Source organism: Bubalus kerabau, chromosome 9 (genome assembly GCF_029407905.1).
Source record: "Bubalus kerabau isolate K-KA32 ecotype Philippines breed swamp buffalo chromosome 9, PCC_UOA_SB_1v2, whole genome shotgun sequence".
Classification (NCBI taxonomy): Eukaryota; Metazoa; Chordata; class Mammalia; order Artiodactyla; family Bovidae; genus Bubalus; species Bubalus kerabau.
Window position 1 is genome coordinate 88,664,843 of NC_073632.1, and position 17,028 is coordinate 88,681,870.

Below are 17,028 nucleotides of genomic sequence, written 5' to 3' on the forward strand. Positions count from 1 at the left end.
TGGAAATTGGGAGAAAATTGTTTTGTGGTATCTCCTCTCTTTGATTCCCACATTCTTTGGGGAGGTCTTCCACAGCAGTTAAGGCCTGGCAGCCATAGTGTGGTCATAAGCAGGTGCGAGCCACTGGAGAGACCTACAGACAGTGACAGGGTGGCCACCAGGTAATGATGAGGGGACTGCTGTGTTAGCAACACCAGTGGCTAAGAAGAGGAATCAGCTGTGGAGATGTATAAGATTTCATAATACCAGTAATCTTCTAAATTTGGCAAAATGTTTAGACTATTACATTTATATTTGCAGAACTTTTGTTTTTCTCTTCTGGAATATGAGATTCTATCTCTCTCCTTTCATTTGCACTTTAAATCTTCATAAAAGCATCTGTTTTCCAAGAACAAGTGAATCATTTATTTATTTTAAAAAAGCTTATTGAGCAATTTAAACCTCTGTTAAATCAGTTTTTGCTCCCTCCATTTTGAAGCTCAACTATGGTAGTACACATTTAAGATCATTACGCCTTCTTAGTGAATTGATCCGTTTATCATGATTTATTTTTGGTAATATCGCTTATCTTGAAACCTTTTGATATTAATATAGCTATTCCATCTTTCTTATGATTAGTGTTCATATCCATTTACTTTTAACAAATCCAAATCTTTATACTTGAAGTGCTCTTTGTTTTTTAAATGCAATCTGTTAATCTCTGTCTTTTAATTGGAAACTTTAAACCATTTGTATTTAATGTAATTATAGGCATTGTTGGATTAAAGTCTGCTGTCTTACTTTCTTTTCTCTGTATCATCTGTTTTTTGTTTTTTTCCCCCAATTTCTGACTTCTTTTAGATTACTTTGACATTGTTAATCTTCCATTTTATTTCTAGTATTTGTTTATTATTTACAGTAGATAGAATTTCTAAATTGGCCCCCAAAGATGTCCCACTCTAATCCTGGGAACCTGTGAATGAATGAGCTACAGCTCCTCTGATTGCACTGATATACAAACAGTTGACCTTAAGAAATAATATTATCCATGTGGGCCTGATCTTATTATCACATGAGCCCTTAAAATTAGAAAGCTTTTTCAGGCCAGAAGAGGAAAACAGAAGAGAGACTTAAAAAGATCTAGAGCATAAAGAGTAATTGATATCCTGGATTTGAGTATGGAAGGAGCCATCGTACATGGATTGGAGAGCAGATACAAGGAGCTGAGAGTGACTCTGGCTGGCAGCTAACAAGAGAATGTGAACTTCGGTTTTACAGTGTAAAAGAGCTAAGGCTCAAGGCTTGAAAGTAGATCCTTTTCTTGAGCCTCCAAATAAGAGCCCAACTTGGCCAATACTGTAAGTTTGCTATTGTGATACCCTGAGCATAGAAGCCAGACTAACTTACTTGGACTTCTGACCTAAAGAACTGTAAACTAATAATTTGTGTGTTAAGCTACTAAGTTTGTGGTTATTTGTCTTTCAGCACAGAAAACCAATACACTAGCTGAAGATCTCCATTTTATTCTTTGAGAGGTTGCTCTAGGGTTTATAATATACATCATTAACTTGTCACTGTCTTCTGCCAAATAATATTATACCACTTTATATGTAACTAAGAATTCAACAGCAGTATGCCTTTCATTCCTCCCTTCTTATCTTTTGTGCTATGATTGTCATAATTTTATTTCCAAATATGTTTAAAACCTCACAATATATTGTTATATTTTTGCCTTAAGTAGTCATTTATCTTTAAAAATAAAACAGATCAGAAGATAAGTTTTTTTATGTTTATCTACATATTTACTATTTTAGCAATTGTCATTGCTTAGTTTAAATTTGAAGTTATATTTGGTATCATATTCTCTATTCCTTTTACATTTCTTTTAGTGAAAGTCTGTTGACTATTTGTCTATTTGTCTGAAAAAGTCTTTCACCTTTGACTTAAGGGTTTTTCCCCCTTACGAATTTTAAAGATATCATTTTACTGTTTTCTGGCTTGTTTTGTTTTAGAAGTCTGAGATATTTTTAATCTTTATTTTTCTGTACACGATGCCATTTTCTGTAGTGACTGTAAAGATTTCCTCTTTTTCACAGATTTTCAACATTTTATTGCACTATGCCTATGTAGTTTTCTTTGTGTATGCTCCATTACTTAGGTTCTTGTACTTGTGGGTTTATAGTTTTCAATAAATTTGGAAAAAATCAGCCATTATTTCTTCACATATTTTTTCTACATGACCTTTTGCTTCTTCAGGGCTCTAATACATGTATATTAGATTGCTTGATATTTTCTCACAGTTCACTGTTCAATTCAGTTCAGTCACTCAGCTGTGTCCGACTCTTTGTGACCCCATGAACCGCAGCACGCCAGGCCTCCCTGTCCATCACCAACTCCTGGAGTTCACCCAAACCCATGTCCATTGAGTCAGTGATGCCATCCAACCGTCTCATCCTCTGTCATCCCCTTCTCCTCCTGCCCCCAATTCCTCCCAGCATCAGGGTCTTTTCAAATGAGTCAGCTCTTTGCATCAGGTGGCCAAAGTATTAGAGTTTCAGCTTCAGCATCAGTCCATCCAATGAACACCCAGGACTGATCTCCTTTAGGATGGACTGGTTGGATCTCCTTGCAGTCCAAGGGACTCTCAAGAGTCTTTGGTACTGTTAATTTTTACAGTCTTTTTTTCTTTCTTTGATTCATTTTGGATAGTTTATTTTTGCTGTGTATTCAATTTTAAATCTTCTCTTTTGTAGTGGCTAATCTATTATTCCCATGCAGTGACTTTTTAATTTCAGGTAATGTCTTCTTCACTTTTAATGTTCAGTTTGATTCTTTACATTTTTTTCCTCTCATTGTTTTCATTTAACTTCTTAATTTAATTTAGTTGTTTAATGTTCTTGTATTCTAATTCCAATATTTCTGTCATTTCTATACCTATTTTTATTTAATTCATTTTCTCCTGGTTAAAGGACTGTTTCTTGGCATGTCTAGTAATTTTTGATTGGATGTTGGATATTGTTAAATGCTTGGATTTTGTTCTCCTCCTTTAAGGAGTATAGAATTTTATATTTGCAAGTATTTAAGTTATTCATAGATCAGCCTGATTGTTTTTTCTTTGAGGCTTGTTTTTAAATATTGCTGGGTTAGATCTAGAGTCACCTTTATTCCAGGGCCATCTTAGCACTGCTGTTTAAGTATTAAGTGTCTTGGGTCTCTACTGAATGCCTGTTGTAGTCTATAAGGCTTCTCTGTTTGGTCAGAACTTGAATACCTATATATCCTAATTGGGCTCTTGAGAATGGATTTATGGGGGCTAGAATTCTCAAATGACCCTCAGTGATACTCACATTTGCATAATCTCCTCCCACTGGGTTTTGGAAGATCCTGTGAGTTTGATCACTCCTTTAATTACATTACTTTATATGACCAAGGAGAATTAGCCACAGTGGGTCTGATCTCATCATGTGAGCCCTTTAAGAAACAGGTTCCTCTGGCTGATTACAGAGGGGAAAAGCCCAATATATGAAAAATTGATTTCTATATTTAGTACAAATGTCTAGTTTATGGTAGGAGACAAATATGGTACCTGTTACTTGACCATGGGATTTTAAAATTCACCTAACTCACTTGAGTTGGAGCTCACTAAATTCTGCTACTATTAGCTGATTTTTAAAACTAGAGGAAACTGATTTGAAAGGAAGGGAATTGAAAGAAACTAGTTAACTATATTCCAAAAGTAAGAAAACCATTCTTTTTAAAGTTATTTGGAAATGTTTCATAATAATGAAATATATAGAGAAGACTATAATAAACTTCCGTATACCCAATAATCAACTTAAGAAATAAAATACTGATATAGTTGAGGCCCTTCTGTCCTTCCTTCAATCTCATCCTCCTTGTAGAGGTACTTAATTTTAGTGTTATTAATTCCATGTGTTTCTTCATATTTTACCTCATACGCATGCATCTTTGAATTTATCTTTGCATTTTTTTATATTTGTTTTAATGGTATCAATATGCAGCATTTTTTGTTTCCTTTTTTGTTTGTTTAGTATTTTGTTGTGAGACTGAAAAATTGATGTGTGCTTAGAATTCCATTGTATGACTGTAGCATGATTTATCTAGTCAACTATTAAGAGATTTCAGATTGTATTCATTTATTGAAGCAGTGAATGCTGAACTTAACTTTCTTGTAGATGTGACTTCATAGTGAAGTCACTAGATAAAAGAGTAAATGAATTTTTAGATCACTAGCCACTAACAGTTTTTCTTCAAAGTGGTTTTCCCAATTTTCATTCCTACCATAAGAATTCTGGTTATTCTCCATCCTTATAACCCTTGGTACTGTCAGAATTAAATTACAGTAGTCAATAGTTACATGGATGAGAAAAATGCTATCTCATTGTGATCTAAATTTGCATTTCTCTGATTATTGATAAGGGAGGACAGTTTTTAATATGTTCACTATCAGATTATAATAGAAATTATTATTCTTCAGTATTATTCCCCAATTTCTCAAACCCCATTAGGGTTGACATAAAGGTCTAACATCTAGAGTCATTAAGATGTGCCATGGAAAATTTTACCAAGTGGCAAATTATTCCCTGAGTCATTTAAATTATTTCTGGTCATCATAGCATGATTCTTGCCAACACTTTTAATTGTGCCATGCTCAATATGGCAGTCTTAGCTTCTCCCACACTGGTTTTTCTGGTTTGTAGAAAAGCAAGAAATCTTAAGTCATTGAAGGCAAAAGTAGGCTAAGTTATGAAGAAGAATAGAACATTATTCTGGCTAAGAATGACTAATAACAATAGGGTTTGCTGATTTCAAAAGAGCCTGGTATATTACCTGGTGATAGAATCTTCATATTTGGGAATTTTTCAAGCGTCTTAGATAAAAATTTAACCAGAATGGTTAACAAAACTGAGTGTGTCTGTGCTTCTCCAAGAGACAGAACCAAGTAATTTTGAGGGTCCTTCTCCCCCCTTTGTCCTGTGCCTCAATGAGGAACAGAACTTTCACAGATTCATTCCACTGCCAAGATGATAATCCACCAAGAAAATTATTTTGTTATGTTCTCTAACCATAATGAACAAAATTGTATCTTGTACAAATACATCATCAGTAAATTATTTCTTGTAAATGGAACTAGAAAAATTCCCCTGAATATGTTCTTGGTGCTAAATGGGTATGACTTTGAGCCCATGAATATATTTTCTGCCCTTTGCATAATTAGAATTACCATCTGCCAAGTTATGTTACAGTATTCTGCTTGCCTTCACTCGTACCTCTGGATCACCAACACTTTTACCCTCACTTTAGGAATTTCACAAGTATCTGGGCTCTAGCATTTCAATGGTCTCTGTGATGGTCCAAGTAAGCATAGCTATGCAAGTAATTCAATTTGTAATTGATTTTGGAATGTACAAGTTGTTGTACATTTTGGGGGAAAATGGGTAAGTAAGTTTACCTTACTTCGGAAAGATCTTATTTCATAAAGATTGAAAACTTCAGACGGAGGTCATTTAGTTCAAGTTTGAAAACAGAAAATTGCTCTGTTTCAGGCTTGTTGATTGCTTTCAGTTGATTTCTCTGTGACTCAAGGACTAGAAGCTTTCTACCACTTCCTTTGGTAGAAAAAATTTTGACCCTAAGAGACTAAATCATAGGAAGGTTTCTTCACATTCAGACTTAATTGTCTCATTTATTATATCTTTTTCTTTGCACTTTTTATATGTTTGTTAAATTGCACTAGTCAATATTACTAAACCACAGATGTGATGTTTTAAAATAAGGTATATGTCATTTTGAGAACTGATACCAGTTTCTGCTTACGCATGTTTTGCATTTGTCCTTAGCAAAAATGGAAGTAGTGTTTTAAGATGGATTTTCTCACCTATGATAGCAAGTTGTAAATATCTGAGTCTTTCTCTTTTTGCAGGGCCAGGTCTTTAAATGTGCTTCTCATCCTCTCTTACCCTATGTCATGTTGCAGAGGTATAGCTGGTTTGCTCTTCTCCAGGTTGGGTCTCTTTCTATCTTATTGACTTACTACCAATCATTGTCTCCCTCCAGGTTATCCAAGCTGTCTTTTTTGGCATCTGTGTGCTGACTGATCTTTCCAGTCTTCTGACTAGAGGAAGTGGGAACCAAGAACAGGAAAGACAGCTCAAGAAGCTCATCTCTCTCCGGGACTGGATGCTGGCTGTATTGGCCTTTCCTGTTGGGGTTGTGAGTATGAAGTAAATCACATTTAACCACAAAAGAAATGGGTCTTATATTAGACTTCTCAGAGGAAAAACGGCTAATTATAGGCTTCTGCACTGGGGCTGCCATAGCACAGCACCACGGACTGAGTGGCTTAAACAACAGAAATTTAGTTTTTCCCATTTCTAGAGGCTGCAAGTCTGATATCCAGGTGTCTGCAAGGTTGATTTCTTCAGAGGTCTCTCTCCTTGGCTTGCAAATAGCCTCCTTCGCCTGTATCTTCACATGCTTTTTCCTCTGTGTACCCCTGTCCCAATCTCCCCTTCTTAGAAGGACACAGTCATATTGGCCCTCAATGACATTATTGAATCTCACTTGCCTTGTTAAAGACGTTGCCTCTGAATACAATCACGTTCCAAGATACTGAGAGTTAGGACTTCAGCATAGGAATTTTAGGGGGACACAATTCAACCTGTAATGGTTTCTTAAGCAGCCCAGACTTAAAATGTATGGGTCTGTGATCATTCTTGTATTTTTGAACTTGGGAGAGGAAGTCAGTAATAGCTCATACTTCTTCACTTACTCAGTGGTGCCATTAGCTAATATTGCTTAAGTAAATGCCGCTTAATGTTTGATTCTACTCTGGCTTCATTGATTTCCATTGTTTTCAGTTAGATTCCCTCCCTAGCTTAACTTCCTTCACTGATTTGTTAATCGCCCATCATCTCTACATAGAGGGCCAGGGCACCATGAGACTCTATAGATTTTAACCTGTGAAGAGCCAGAAGAATGAGAGAACACTTGTAAATTGTGATAACAATTAAGAGCATTTTGTGTAATTCAAATACAGAACTTTCATCGGCCACCTGATAGAAATCAGGTGGAGAAACAGAAACCCGTGTACCAAGTCCAAGGTCTTTTGTAGGCAGAGTCAGAAAGTTGCTTTTTAAATCTTTCCAATGGCTCTTACTCATATTTGCCACATTTATACCTGGCTGAAGCCTCTATACACTTGTTCTAAGACCAGTTAGTGGGCACCAAGACTATTACTGAATTGCTTTTTCTGCATACTGAGTTGTGTCTTCTTGGAATGAAGTAACCTTTAACTCTTAACAACAGGACAAGGAAAATAGTATGATCTGGTTGTATGTCTCCTCATTCATCCTTACCCTCCGAAAATCTAGATGTTTGCTCAGGTTAAAGCCATCTAGCAGATCTCTCAAAACTGGTTACTTAACAGAGTTAAATACCTTATATATTATTCAATATTTCCTTCTTTAGACTTGCCTTATAAAATTCAAACACCTTCTATGAGAATACTTATCTAAGAGAAAATTTCCAATGCCATAAACTGTAAAGACCTACACTTTCTACTTGAAAGAATTATCTAGAAAATCCAAGTTTGGGTGTTTTCTGTTACTTTTTACCTGCTTGAAATGAAAGTGTTAGTCACTCAGTCATGTCTGACTCTTTGCAACCCCATGGACCTATCCACCAAATTCTGGAGTGGTTAGGCATTCCCTTTTCCAGTTTACTGCCTTGGAATTTCTACAGGCATGTCACTAATTCTGGGGATCCTCCTTGATTAGAAGGAATACAGTAGTAACAAAATACAAAGTCAAATAGAAATACAATATTATCCTTTCCTCTTTGCTCTGCCCACTTCTGTTATGTGGTGTCAGACTGTGTCTCTATGAGCTTAAGTTGTGTGTCTTGCTACTCTAATCAAAGGCTCATTGCATATGTCCTCTAGACATTTATAACATTCAGTTCAATTCAGTTCAGTCGCTCAGTTGTGTCCGACTCTTTGAGATCCCATGAATCGCAGCATGCCAGGCCTCCCTGGCCATCATTAAACTCCTGGAGTTCACCCAAACTCATGTGCATTGAGTCGGTGATGCCATCCAGCCATCTCATCCTCTGTCGTCCCCTTCTCCTCCTGCCCCCAATCCCTCCCAGCATCAGAGTCTTTTCCAATGAGTCAACTATTTGCATGAGGTGGCCAAAGTACTGGAGTTTCAGCTTTAGCATCACTCCTTCCAATGAACACCCAGGACTGATCTCCTTTAGAATGGACTGCTTGGAACTCCTTGCAGTCCAAGGGACTCTCAAGAGTCTTCTCCAACACCACAGTTCAAAAGCATCAGTTCTTCGGTCTCAGCTTTCTTCACAGTCCAACTTTCACATCCATACATGACCACTGGAAAAACCATAGCCTTGACTAGATGGACCTTTGTTGGCAAAGTAATGTCTTTGCTTTTCAATATGCTATCTAGGTTGGTCATAACTTTCCTTCCAAGGAGTAAGCGTCTTTTAATTTCATGGCTGCAGTCATCATCTACAGTGATTTTGGAGCCCCCCAAAATAAAGTCTGACACTGTTTCCACTGCTTCCCCAAACTATTTGCCATGAAGTGATGGGACCAGATGCCATGATCTTAGTTTTCTGAATGTTGAATTTTAAACCAACTTTTTCACTCTCCTCTTTGACTTTCATCAAGAGGCTTTTTAGTTCCTCTTCACTTTCTGCCATAAGGGTGGTGTCACCTGCATATCTGAGGTTATTGATATTTCTCCTGGCAATCTTCATTCTAGCTTGTGCTTCTTCTAGCCCAGCATTTCTCATGATGTACTCTGCATAGAAATTAAATAAGCAGGGTGACAATATACAGCCTTGATGTACTCCTTTTCCTATTTGGAACCAGTCTGTTGTTCTATGTCCAGTTCCAACTGTTGCTTCCTGATTTGCATATAGGCCTCTGACATTACTTTAGCCTAAAACATTTTATCCTGCTTGAAACTTGAGATATTTGTCCACTTTCAATGTCCTTCCTGAATTTAGTCCATGCATGCTTTGTGATTTGTAAAAAGAATGGGAGTCTTTTTGTTTGCTTGTTTGTTTGATTTGAGTACATCCAATAATTTCTCCCATGTTTCACTATGTTTGTTGTTTTCTCTGTATTTTTAAAGAGAGAGGAGACATCATAATGCCTTTATTGTGCTCCTTTTTGAGCCAAAAGTCATAATATCATATTTTCATGATATAATGCATACACCTTTCTTAGCCAATGAACTTCACAGAGGAATATAAAGAATAAATAATGAATCAGAGATGTGCTGTTTCACTGATTTCTTTAACTCTTATTTTTTTCTTGCCTGCTGATATTTTATAGTCAATATTTGGGTCATACTTTTCCTTGTTAAAATGAGCCAGCTTTCCTTTTTATAGTCACTAGCATTCTATTTTTCCTGAGCTTTTTGGAGCCTCCCTCTCCTTCTGCCCTTCTCTTTTTCTCTTTCTGTCTCTCTGTTTAATATAAGGAAGAATCCTGGCCTGTAATCGCCTTGCATTTTCCATTGTTTTTTACTCTATCATTTGATTTTTTGTGTCTCTTTACCTAATTTCACACTCTTAAAGTGAAAGTGGAGAGTGAAAAAGTTGGCTTAAAGCTCAACATTCAGAAAACGAAGATCATGGCATCTGGTCCCATCACTTCATGGGAAATAGATGGGGGAAACAGTGTCAGACTTTATTTTGGGGGGCTCCAAAATCACTGTAGATGGTGACTGCAGCCATGAAATTAAAAGATGCTTACTCCTTGGAAGGAAAGTTACGACCAACCTAGATAGCATATTCAAAAGCAGAGACATTACTTTGCCAACAAATGTTCGTCTAGTCAAGGCTATGGTGTTTCCTGTGGTCATGTATGGATGTGAGAGTTGGACTGTGAAGAAGGCTGAGCGCCGAAGAATTGATGCTTTTGAACTGTGGTGTTGGAGAAGACTCTTAAGAGTCCCTTGGACTGCAAGGAGATCCAACCAGTCCATTCTGAAGGAGATCAGCCCTGGGATTTCTTTGGAAGGAATGATGCTTAAGCTGAAACTCCAGTACTTTGGCCACCTCATGCAAAGAGTTGACTCATTGGAAAAGACTCTGATGCTGGGAGGGATTGGGGGCAGGAGGAGAAGGGGACGACAGAGGATGAGATGGCTGGATGGCGTCACTGACTCGATGGATGTGAGTCTGGGTGAACTCCGGGAGTTGGTGATGGACAGGGGGGCCTGGCATGCTGCGATTCATGGGGTTGCAAAGAGTCAGACACGACTGAGCAACTGAACTAACACACAGAAATTCATTGAGGCCAAAAAAAAAAAAAAAGATTGATAAATGCCTTCTTCCTAGATTCCACTAATTTTATTATAAAGTCATATTTTCAGAGAATATGAATTTGACTCTTTATAACCATTTTTATATAATTTTAAACTCAGTGGACATGAGTTTGAGCAAACTCCAGGAGACAGTGAAGGACAGGGAAGCCTGGCGTGCTGCAGTTCATGGGGTTGCAAAGAGTTGGACACAACTCAGCAACGAAACACTAACAATCATTTTTATCCAATTTTTTTTTTCATGTAAACATACAGTTTAATGATATTTCCCTTGTCTTTCTCTCTACTTCCCAGCTTTCCTTTCAAATAAGCCCTAGTCTCTACTGTGACTTCAGAGGTTCCCTTGCCCTTCTATATCTCCCCCAGCTGCTCATTAGGATCTGGAATTCCACAGTAGTTTCAGACTTTCTTCCTTGTTAACATATGAGCCCTTCCTCAAGCAGCGTCACTGGGAATCACTTGAAGAGATGTCATCTTTACTCTTCCTGTGGCTCTTGGCCTGAGAGGGAGGTAACCAACCCAAAGGGTTCATTACATCAGACAGATGGAAATAGCAGTGATGCCCATGACTTGTAGGAATCTGTAGTGTAGGCATGCCTATGTATGCAAATGACTGGTTATAATGTTTGTAATTGAACACCTTGTATCATGTTGGTTGACACAGTCAAAATGCTAAAAGGAAAATCCCAGCACTCTCCCTGTGCCCAGAAAGCCTGGGACGTGGCTTGAGCCTCTGAAGAAGGAAGATGCAGAGACTCCACTTAGAAGTCTGTGGTCAGTCCCCAGGGCCTCCAGGCTCTGACTGCCAGGTGACTGCCAGCCTCACAGAAGACCTCCTCTGCTGCCTTCTCCAGCTTTCTCAGCTCCACACTTTTGTCAACCACAAGTTTGAAGGGGAAAGCAATGTCATTTTTGCTTCTTGGTGCAGGGCAAAAGGTCTTCCCTTGTGCTAGTGGTAAAGAACCCACTTGACAATGCAGAAGACATAAGAGACATGGGTTCGATTTCAACGTGGGTTGAGAAGATCCCTTGGAGAAGGGCATGGCAAGCCACTCTGGTATTCTTAACTGGAGAATCCCATGGACAGAGGATAGGATCCTGGCAGCCTACAGTCCATAGGGTTCCAAAGAGTTGGACATGAAACTGAAGAGACTTTTAGCATACAAGGCAAAAAAGCAGTGGGCCTGAAAAGAGAGCAGAATGGCAGCTGAATGTATTACCACTGCTCAAAGTTTCCCAAAGAGACCTCTCCACCCTAAGCTTTTCCGGACATTTCCATTATTTCTGTCTCTCTCACCTCAGCTGCAAATGTGGCAGCAAGAAAGACCCAGGTAGGTTATCTAGGACTTGTATTTTCTCCACTAATGCTTCCTCCAATAACGGGGTTAATTGAGAGCCGACAGTAATTGTTTTATGTGCGCATGAAGCGCTAAGTATGATTCTGTGACCCATGGACCTGATGCCTCTACTTCATGCAGTCTGTCTCTCTCAAGGATATATAAAAGTAATGAAGCATTCCAACCCAAGATAATTGAGGTGAAGCTTTGTTTCAGCATAACCTTGAAGAAACCAGGCAGGGTTGCTTGAGTGAACAAAGCATGTATCATCCTGATTTGTGTAGATTCCCATAAATGCAAAGCTGGCCTTGATTAGTGATGCTAATGGCCGGAAACCACCACCACTCCCAAAGCCTTGCAGCTCATTTTTGCAGGGACAACCCCTGGGAGGCTCATCTTACCATGTGCAGTTCATTTCTGAACCCTGTCACCCTTTTAAAGAAGCATTACAAATAATTCTATGACATTATGTGGTCTGGAAGCACTGAAGTTTATTAGGAGCAATCAAACCAAGAATGTCTTTTGTCTCCCGTGAGTTCCGTTGACTTTCATGCTGGCAGATACTCTTCTACTTAAGAGAACAGGCTAAGGCTTTCAACCAAAAATAAAAAGAAAATAAGAGTAGTAAAAAATGAGTATGATGAGTATTAAATTGCCTCTTTCAAAAGTCCTAAATATGTCCCCAGCTGTAGGCCTAAGCAGCTCATTTAATGATGAAGAACAATCATATTTTCCATCAGTTCTAGTCTGTGCATCCCATTCATCCACAGCTGCTCCGCTTGCAGGATGCACATAATCCACTCTCACCACCTTCTTGGTACACCTTTGTCCCTGGCCTCACTTAGGTAGCTCTACCCAATGTGAGATTGCTGCTTAACTAATCTTTGCAAGTGGGTGACGATGAGGATGTACCAGTCTCAAAAAATAGGGAACCGTCTGAGAAAGTCCTTTAAATTTGAATCTGGTCTAACCTAGGGTAGGATCCAAGATATTGTGAGCAAACCAGCATGTGCCTGGATGAGCTTTACTGGAATTTGAGGCTTTCATCTGAGTTTAGTTTTAGAGCTGTTAAGTAACTCTTTTCTGGTGTTATAATCATGTTTTTATAAAGATTTTATGAAGATTTGACATGGAACAACCTAGTCTAGATCCCTGTAAAATTCACTTTTGCTTATGATGGGAACTGTGTGGTACCTGCTTCTTTGGGAAACATGGAAAATGGAAATTGAAATTTTAGGTGCATACTCAAAGAAAAAGTATCTAGAAATTATTTTCAAAATGAGATTCTTCAAATTCTTCATTTATTGATACACTAGCTAACTAAGCCATCCTTCAGAAAAATTTTTTGATGCATATGAATTTAGATTGTAATACTTCTACAATTTAAAAAAAATGTTCATTTCTGATTTTCAGAGGTAAGAGATTGGCTTAAATGGAAAACAAACTTATTAATGAATATTAGTTACTAATATCAATGTCTGTTAACATAACACAAAGGAAGGAAATTTGGTTCCATTTGAGATTGTAAATAAAAGCAAATGTCTTTTCTTCTATTTTGATATTAAGGGAAAACTTGGGATTAAATACACTTAATATCTCCTGATCCTCTCTGTATTAAATTTTCACACAAATACCTAAAATCAAACTTTTCTATTTTTTCTTTAAGCCTTCATTGATGTTTTAAGTTTCTTCCAATACCCTTTCTAGTCACCTTTGAAGTTAAGAATATAATATCTGCTGCTGCTGCTGCTAAGTCACTTCAGTCGTGTCCAACTCTGTGTGACCTCATAGACGTCAGCCCACCAGGCTCTCCTGCCCCTGGGATTCTCCAGGCAAGAACACTGGAGTGGGTTGCCATTTCCTTCTCCAATGCATGAAAGTGAAAAGTGAAAGTGAAGTTGCTCAGTCGTGTCCGACTCTTAGTGACCCCATGGACTGCAGCCTACCAGGCTCCTCCACCCATGGGATTTTCCAGGCAAGAGTACTGGAGTGGGATGCCATTGCCTTCTCCGATAATATCTGCTAGGTCATATTTTATGGTTAAACCTAGTTCAGCACAGGGGTAAAGCCTAAGACTGACTCAACATCAAAGAACTAGGTTTAACCATAATATCTGCTAGGTCATATTTTATGGTTAAACCTAGTTCTTTGATGTTGAGTCAGTCTTAGGCTTTACTCCTGTGCTGAAATGAGTGTGCATTGAGTGGTGCAAGGGGGAAGGTTGAGAGATGAGGATTCATTCAAGATCAGTAAGCAAAAGGAGCATTTTCCTCCCATTCTAGGAGAAATGCTCAGAAGACGATCATTACCTAACCTAGGTTAGTTGCCTATGATCACCTTTTTGATAGTCTTTTCAAAAGACCAAGGACGTAATATAACCAGTCAGATATACCTGATAAGGAACTGAGTTGCTTCTTAACCATCTTATATATTCTCTGCTAAATGAAAACCAAAGATATTCTGCGTAGTTGAACTATTTAATTTGTACACATTCATGCTAACACAGCAAAGTCAGCTTGCAAAACAAATTCCTTCAACACAAAATGTAACTTCACTTTTAACAAAATTTTACTATAACCCACTCATTTATAGGCAGAGCATTCAAAGAACGGAAGTTCTATTCAAATCAGTAGTTATTTATGGGTATATGGAGCTTCCCAGGTAGTGCTAGGAGCCAAGACAGTAGTGACTGATTTTGCCCTTCAGGGTCTCACAGTCTAGAGAAGGTGACTTTATATAAGTTATCTCAACAAGTGAATTAAAAGAAGACATGAAGAGTATAACAATACATATAAGTATAGAAGTAGCCTGCAAGATGGAGAAGGCGATGGCACCCCACTCCAGTACTCTTGCCTGGAAAACCCCATGGACGGAGGAGCCTGGTAGGCTGCAGTCCATGGGGTCACAAAGGGTCGGACACGACTGAGCGACTTCACTTTCACTTTTCACATTCATGCATTGGAGAAGGAAATGGCAACCCACTCCAGTGTTCTTGCCTGGAGAATCCCAGGGATGGCGGAGCATGGTGGGCTGCTGTCTGTGGGGTCGCCTGTGGGGTCGCACAGAGTCAGACACGACTGAAGTGACTTAGTAGCAGCAGCAGCAACCTGCAAGAGGAAGGAATTTATTTTAGTGAGTAGAAAGTCCTGAAAGACTTCCCAGAAACGATGATATCAGAGCTCTGTTTTGAACAATGACTAAAAACTTACTGGACGTGTAAGTTAGTGATGCTTTCAGCTGTTAGAAACAGAGTATTGCCAGATACTCACCTGGCTCACTTTTTCACATCATTCAAGACTGCTCAAATTATTTCACCTCAGAACAGCTCCCATGAATAAACTATAAATTAGCCCTTGTCGTTCTCTGTCCCCTTAACTTGCTTTGTATTCTCCATCATGATTACTGCTACCAGGCACATTATATGTTTATTTTATTTGGTTTGTCTTCTCTGACTTGGTACATGCTCTGTGAGGTTAGAGAGCTTGTTTGTTTGGCTTACTGCTATAACCCAAGCATCAGAAGCAATGTCTAAATAATTTAGTGTATTTTGAGTGAATATCCAACCAACTGTGGTTTAAACAATAAATATATTCAGGGTCTCATAAAATAAGAAGTCTGTAAGCAGGAAGTTTTAGGGTAGTATGGCTCAGTATTATCATTTGAAGCTTATGTATTTTCTATTTTCTACTTTTCTCTCTGGAGTGCTGACTTTCTTTGAACTTGCTACTTTCACTCTCTGGGCTGATGAACCACCACATATCATATGCTTTGCAACCATGTTCAAGGCAGGGAGAGGAAGACGCTCTTAAGGGAGCTCTCCTCAAAGGGTTTGTCTTTTCGTTGTACAAATAAACCTTTCTCAGAAGCTCCATCAGCCAGCATCCCCATAGGTCTCAATGGTGAGGACTGTCATGTGGCTCGAGCCAGCTGCATGGAATGCTGGGAAAGCAAGCAGGAGAAGCAAGGAATGAGGTCACATGAGGGCTTATTCATGATTTATCTTAATGTGCCTTATGGGTTAGGCATACTGCTGCCCAAACAAAATCGCTAGTTTCAAGAAATAGAAATAACAATTGTTGAGACTAATAACTACATGTAAAATAGGTAAAAACTAATAGAATTTCAGGTAATTTATTGTTTATCTGTGTTGATATAAAAATAGATACTATAAAACCAATGCAACTAATCATGGATATTTTCTGAGCCAAGAAAGGCAGATTTTTTTTTCCATTCAGTCTCTGCCAATACCATTTTTTTGGGTGCAGTCTCAGCAGTATTATCATGAACAGTTATCTAAATCTGACATTTGAAATTCTTCTCAAAGAAAATCACTTATGTTACACGATTGACTAAATGGCTTATGTTCATTTTCTGAAAGTCCATACAAAATTCATCACAGGTAGCCTTGCTTTAGTCCAGCAACTCAGATATGTAGATACCAGGTTCAGTGAGTAAAATCTGCCTCTAATAGTAGCTAATGGGAGGTTGCTCTATAACACAGGGAGCTCAGCCTGGTACTCTGTGACAACCTAGAGGGATAGGATGGAGTGGAGGTTGGGAGAGAGGTTCAGGAGGGAGGGGACATATGTATTCTTATGGTTGATGCATGTTGTTGTATGGCAGAAACCAACACAGCATTGTAAAGTAATTATCCTCCAATTAAAAATAAATTAAAAAGAAATAATAGTCCCCTAGAAATTATAGAGAAGTATCATGTCCTCTGGACCAACTCACAGAGTTCCCACTCTGTCTGGGCAAAAGGGCCACAGATATATCTCAGAAAATGAAGATATCTTTTTCTCATATTTATATCCATAAGCAAGATATAGATTTGAAATATATGATCGAGAAAAAGTAGAATTGTTAGTTAATTATGCTATTAATAATTAACATTGATTGTGTTAGTCACTCTGCTGCTGCTGCTGCTAAGTCACTTCAGTCGTGTCCGACTCTGTGCGACCCCATAGATGGCAGCCCACCAGGCTCCCCCGTCCCTGGGATTCTCCAGGCAAGAACACTGGAGTGGGTTGCCATTTCCTTCTCCAATGCATGAAAGTGAAAAGTGAAAGTGAAGTCGCTCAGTTGTGTCCAACTCTTTGCAACCCCATGGACTGCAGCCCACCAGGCTCCTCTGTCTGTGGGATTTTCCAGGTAAGAGTACTGCAGTGGGCTGCCATTGTCTTCTCCAAATAATTATCATAATTAATGTTAATTCAGTTACACTAATAATGTATATGATTCCTGTTCTCAAAAATATGAGCCCCCCTGCCCCAAACCAGGATCTTTTGTATGCTCTTGTTTGGGAGACCAAGAACGAGATGCAGTATTATCTTTTT

General features: G+C 38.5%; 1 protein-coding gene across 14 annotated transcripts in view; it reads left to right on the forward strand.

Annotated features, from left to right (window-relative positions):
* AIG1 (androgen induced 1) overlaps positions 1 to 17,028 on the forward strand; it is a 270,184-nt gene that overhangs the window by 76,741 nt on the left and 176,415 nt on the right. For 12 of the 14 annotated variants that reach the window (XM_055535802.1, XM_055535800.1, XM_055535804.1 and 9 more), the window contains exon 2: positions 6,058 to 6,213. In XM_055535802.1, coding sequence (XP_055391777.1) covers positions 6,058 to 6,213 — 156 coding nt within the window. Of the gene's footprint in view, positions 1 to 6,057; positions 6,214 to 10,649; positions 10,964 to 11,019; positions 13,327 to 17,028 lie in introns of those variants that run through there. The other 2 variants (XM_055535809.1, XM_055535810.1) reach the window with 2 other exon arrangements.